The 6502-nt window shown below is 33.5% G+C and overlaps 1 protein-coding gene across 1 annotated transcript; it reads right to left on the minus strand.

The window, feature by feature from the left end:
- Positions 1-1527: 1527 nt before the first annotated feature.
- On the minus strand, positions 1528-5739 carry LOC114262122 (nucleosome assembly protein 1;2). Its single transcript, XM_082909386.1, has 12 exons — positions 5482-5739; positions 5318-5361; positions 5128-5223; positions 3974-4066; positions 3696-3777; positions 3532-3596; positions 3232-3416; positions 2974-3151; positions 2832-2875; positions 2216-2423; positions 2072-2086; positions 1528-1965 (listed from the first exon to the last, which is right to left on the minus strand). The coding sequence occupies exons 1-12, from the start codon at positions 5549-5551 to the stop codon at positions 1897-1899; spliced, it is 1149 nt and encodes a 382-aa protein (XP_082765512.1). The 5' UTR covers positions 5552-5739; the 3' UTR covers positions 1528-1896.
- Positions 5740-6502: the final 763 nt, after the last annotated feature.

Raw genomic sequence — 6502 nt, forward strand, 5'->3', positions numbered from 1 at the left:
TCCTTAGTAAATTTTCAACAAATGTATAATTTTAAACTGTGAGTATTACGTTTGGAAAAAGAACACTAAAGATTTTTTTTAGTGTTTTTGTGTGTATTACATTGGAGTGTTATGTTTGAGATTACATTGATTGAAGTGTTACGTTTGGAAAAAATAAACTAAGGAGTTTTTTTGAAGTGTTACGTTATTACGTTTGAAAAAAATACATGAAGGAGTGTTTTAGTGTGTTATATTGAAGTGTTATGTTATTAGAATGTTACGTTTTTATTCATAATGTGAAATTTGTTCAATAATGAGGGAAAATCCAAAACCTCTATAATGTGGATTGTCCAAATGTGTAATTTTACATTTAGAAATCCACTTTTGTCCCGCAAAAATTAAATTCAAACATGTTGTGGAATTTTCACTTTAATGAGACTTTTGGGTTCATAAGAAAAATTGAAGGACTAAACAATTTATAAGATTATATTTTGGGATTTATTGATACTTCACTCATAATATATTTATACAAAATATATATATATATATATATCAACAAAAAACTGACATATTAAAATAATATAGTACCAAAAAATATATATAATTGTTATAATATTAAAATTTGTCAAAAACATCAAGGATTAATTCCATCATAGAATGACAAAACAAATAAGAATTTTTACTAGTCCGTGGTCATCAAACAAACAATTTTTCTTAATTCTTTCACTTAATTCCACCACACTAATAATCTTCTCACTAACGAGTTCGACACTAATAATCTTATCCAACCTAACTCTGAAAATAAACAGGCCCTTAATATGGATTGCAAGAAATGTTATTCTTTTTTTTTTTTAAGCTCATCTTTCTGTTAATTTGTTGTAGGGCCAATGATATACAAAGGGATATACCATCTATTCTATTAGTACAACCCAAATGTTGCAGCAGATTGGGGGAACATAGTTTGGGTTCATTCAGCAGATTGGGGGAACATAGTATGGGTTCATTCAACATCACTAGATCCTTCCACCCACATTGGCTATTTGTGATTGGGCTCACTTTATGCCATCAATAATGGAAAAGGAGAGTAAGAACCTCAAAAGTGAGTGTTTGGAACATGAAAAAAGCTCACATCATGTGAAACAAAGAGACAGATTTAAGATTTGAGAATTTGCATGAACAACTTGAGGATCTACATATATTGATTCACCCGAATAATAAATTATGATGATCTTGTCTGTCATTGCATAAATTAAATAAACAAATGTGTCTACTACTTTCTCTTCTTTTTTTTTTTTTTTCAAAATACATTATTCTCTTGAAAGACATTCTCCAGAAGCAACACAACAACATTTTTTGTGCATCATTTTTGTTATTGTATTTTGTCTTTAAAAACAAAAATTAACAAAAAGTTCAAAAACAACAACTACATCATCAATGAGCTTGCCCCGACCCTATCAGGCAAGTGTGTTCCATTCTGTCTACTATAACTCAAGAAAGTAAACAAAAAAGAAGCATAAAAGCTAAAAAACATTGCTAAAAATCATTGTATACCAAATAATAGACATGCTCCACTAGTTTCTGATTAAAATTCAATTTCTGATTAAAATTCACAACAATCCCAACCCATGAAGCCCAAGATACCCAACGGAATATAAATACTTTCCAAAAAAACAAAATATGAATGTTCCTCTCAAGAAAAAATATCGAGAGAGAGAGAGAGAGAACCAAACAACTTCAATAGAAAATGGAGAAATCAAAGACCCAAAACTCTCAAAAACTCTGGACATCACCGCACCCTACCCAAAACTCTCAAAAACTCAGGACATCACCCCACACTGTGTTCCCAAGCGAATATGTCTGCAATCTGATAACACTACTACTGTTGCTTGCATTCTGGTCTGCAATCTGATAACACTACTACTGTTGCTTGCATTCTGGTGGACGCTCACCCTGCTGACCTTCCTTAGCTAGTGCTCGCATACTCTTCTGTAATTCACAGTAAAACAGATGTTATCCAAAAGCACACACCGTTCAAAATATTTACATTTTGTACACAGTAAAAAACAAATTACGTAGTTATAGCATCTCTCACCTTTGGTCCAGATGACTGCATGAAAATCCCAATCAAAGAGCCCACGAGAAACAGGGAAATAAAGTATTAGTATGTTCAGAAATTGAAAACCAACAGTGGGAAGGAAGAGACTTCGGCTTTTGTTTAGAATTTTGTACATGTTACCTTCTTCGCGAGTAATTTGGCTTTATTTTCATCTTCGTCAGCATCCTCATCTTCGTCCTCATCTTCATCTTCTTCATCGTCATCTTCTTCATCATCATTATCATCTTCATCATCGTCGTCATCTATGTCTTCAAGGTCATCCCCCTCAACAGCCTCCCCCGTAAACCACGAGACAGCATGGGGGATAATTTTGTCCCGAATGGTTGAACTGCATATATGAACCCACACATCACATTACATTACTTAGCATAAGTCATGAAAAAGTGTCCCTAATCTTTTATATATCAATTGATCTTTTCAAGAAACCAAATTTTACAAATTTCCCATTAACATTCTCCATTATAGAGAAAAGTAGAAGGATCCTCAGGAAGTTAAATTTGAAGACAAAAATTAGGCATGAATCCCCCTCCATGCACATACCAAAGAAGAAAAAGCAATTAGATGTGAGTTCGCATGACCACATTCTTTATAAAATCGAGTACTACTTCGTATGGCTTCCCAATTCTTAAAAACTAATTACCAATTTATCACAAATTCTTAAAAATAAGGGGGCACACATTCAATCCTTGTATGCAATATCCAGAACTAAAAAGTGAAAATAGAATGGGTGACTCACCCGATGTCATAGTCTTGCTCCATTTGGTTCTGAAGTTCTTCAGCCTGTTAATCAATCATGTGAATGGATTAGAGGACAAACCAGATTATGAATTATAACGGCTTCAACAGTATTTTGGCGTGTATAAAGTTGACAAACGTACAATATCTTCATCAATATCATCTTCATCCTCAGGAACCTCGGGAGGGCTGAAGAAGTTGAAGAAACTTTCACATTTTTCAGTCTTTGTAATAGGTTTTGCATTCTTAGACCCCTTCTTCGGCTTCCTCTTAAGGATCTTCTGAGTCAAGCATTTACCTGGATACCATTCAATCTCCGTTCTACAAAGTACCAAACATAAATGTGAAATTTAAGAGCAACTAAAAAGTTTTACCACAACGACAAGGAAATAGAAGCTCACCCTATTGCTTTCTCTAAAATAGGTTCATCATCATCAATCATGTGATATATTTTTGTCAAAACCAAGTTCTTGAAAAAAGGGTTGGTATCAAAGAAGAACTCAAGCTTAAAGCCCTTGGGATTATCAATCCTACACCACTTGATATCTTTAAGATATTTGAGGGCCTCTTCATCACGCTCTGAGATCTAAACAAGAGGCAACAAATCACACCAACTCCGATTAATACCCAAAAAGAGAAGAAAAAAGATGGGGCATGGGGATTGGGACAGGGAAAGTGTAGTGGATTATTCAATCTCTTACCTCCTCAGCCAATACTTCGTTATTCTTCATTGCATTGAGCCAAAAAGCAGGAACACCTTTCTCAGCTTTAGAAATGTCAGTTAAAGAAAAACATTAGGCTTGTATGTGTATAGTTTCCCAACAAAAGAGAGAAGAATTCGGCAATTTCCAAAAAAGTGAGCTACCTTCTGTAGACTTATCATCCTCAAGGTCCATTGTGGCTTCACTTCCTTCGACTGCTACAACACCATTTACAATTTCACACCTCTGCAACATGTCCGATCACATTACAAGTCAACCAACAAAGAATAACTATGTTGATCAAACAAATCAGCAATGCACATAAATTTAAACTTTTGACTACAAGAAATTATAACATACACGAGAAAATCATTTAAAAAAGCTAGCAATGCTGAAATACAATATACAGGTAATACCACGTAATGAGTGATATTCTCCATACCTTATCGTACAGTGGTCCATAAAGCTTCTGGTATTTAGCTTCAAGGGCTGCTCTCTCCTCAAAAAACTTTGCCTCCAACTCATCATGTTGGCTCTGCAATGGTCAAGCAAAGATTACACTTCAACACACCCAAGAAATCTACATACAAACATTTTGCAACCGTTTCATATCAAATGTTCAAGAGAGTCAAGGCCACAATATGGCACTAGACCCAACGAGGACATTTCCGTAATACCCATATAATCAGCAATTCAACATCGTTGGCATATGTTCGTGAACAGAAACTAAGCTAAAATGATCATTGTTATTGAGAACACCATCTTAACTGCATATGATGCTTTCAGAATTACACCCCCATGCATGTATTATTATCGCAATACTTTAAAAAAAAAAAAGATACAGGCATTCTGCATAAAGAGCAAAATAAAAAAGTGTAAAAACAATTTATTTATTTTTTGAGAAATGTGTAAAAATAAATTTTCATGTTAATAAAATGAAAACGATAATTATAGGCAAGAAAATAACAAACACAGAGGTTCATTTTTAACAATCCTGTGTCCAAAATCCATTATTCATAGGAAGCTTCATAAAACCAGTACCCAAATCAACTTCAATTTTTATGAAACAAAATGGCAGTGATGTTTCCTTTTGATATCTAAATTTAACCAGCCATGAAACATTGTTTTAGAAACTGAACAAAGTAATCCTTACTTTCCTCACTTGGCCAATCTCCCAGCACCACACCTAGCATCCTTAGCAAAAATGACTCAGCACCTTCAGGAAGCTATTTCGGGTATGAGTATCGGGTACGGATGCATGTCCAACCGTCACACCTTCATCTTAAGATATTGGGATATGTATCCAAAATTGGATATAGGTCCGGATACGGGGATCATTATGGACACACATATATTATTTAATATTCCTAGATAAGTTCTTATAAATTATGTATAATGTACTAGAAATTGAATAGGATTTAGAAAAAAAAAAATATATATATATATATATATATAATTTCCTCTCTCATCAATGTTAGAAGTTATAATTTTTCATTTTCTGAGGAATTAAAATTGTAAAAGCTAGAAAACATTTGTAAAACAAAATAAAGCATCAATTTTGAATCCTATCAGCAAGATCATTTACTGAGAGCAAACCTGAAGCTCTCTGAGAACATCAACTCGCTTCCGAATCTTCGGCGGCAGAGTCTCGAGAACATCGGATTGCTGCCCGGCTAAATTCTGAAGCTTATTCTGCAAAAAACCCCAACCCCAATCAATCAATAAAATAAAAAACAAAACAAAACAAAACCCTGGTTTCTATATCATCATCACATCAAAAACCTACCTTTAAGGCATTAACAAGACCAGCACGATCTTCTGCACTAAGAGCTACAACAATAACAAAAACGTAAATAGATTTCAACTTCAATTAAGCAGCATCATATATATATATAGAAAGAGAAACTGAGAGAGAGATTGAGAGAGTTAGGGCTGTAGGTATGAAATTACCGGCGGCGGCGGCAGGGAGGGAGTCGCCGAGATCGGACAAGTCGAGCTCATCTTTGTTGTTGCTAGACATTTTAGGGTAGACTGTATGAAACCCTAGAGAGAGAGAGAGAGAGAATATTCAATATACTGGTGAGGAGGAGTGTTTCGTTTGTGGCTCTAGGATTATATATATACTGGTGAGGAGAATATTTCTGCTTTTTCTATACAAAATATTTAAAAAATAAATTAAGGTTGTTGGCATCTTTGATATTAATATACTAGCATATGTGAATGCCCGGCATAAATAATGTTTGGTATAAATAATGTTGGAATTAAAATGTAGTTATAATATTTAGTATAAATAATGTCAATTAATTAATTAATTTAATGCATTTTCAACATTTATTTAATAATGGGGAACATGAATACATTAGAAATAGTATGCTGCTACCACACATAAGTCAGTTTTGTTTGAATAATTGTAGGCATCATTAAAATTTAGGAAAAATTAACCACAAAAAAAAAAAACTTAAAATTTAATATATTCATGTGGGGTCTATCTTTAGGAAGAAAAAAATTGTGTTGAAAGACAATTTGTCGGTAGGAAGAAGTAGCCATCAGTCTTTTGCGGGGTCTGTCTTTCACGTATTTTTTTGCGTTCCTATTGAAAAAAATAATAATATATCAACACATTTTGCATTCCTATTGAAAAAAAATAAAATAATATATCAACACAATTTGAATAGCACACAAAATAAATAAAGATGTGATAGTAATCAAGCATTTGAATGCGCAACACAATTAAGAAAACCGACCACTATCTCTTTTCTTAGTCTTTCACCATATCAACAGGGATGAAGAAATAGTCCATGAATTATGAGTGAAAATTTAAATTGGATTATAGAAATAAAATAAAATGAAACAAAAATAATGACCCATGAAAGACATACGGGTTGAAGAAAAAAAAAATAAATAAGAAAATGTTGAGACCCTAACCAATGTCAACCCCACAAACTAATGTCAAGACCCTCGCCTGGCAACA

The sequence above is a fragment of the Camellia sinensis genome, chromosome 15 (genome assembly GCF_055761805.1).
Source record: "Camellia sinensis isolate YWXY chromosome 15, ASM5576180v1, whole genome shotgun sequence".
NCBI lineage: Eukaryota > Viridiplantae > Streptophyta > Magnoliopsida > Ericales > Theaceae > Camellia > Camellia sinensis.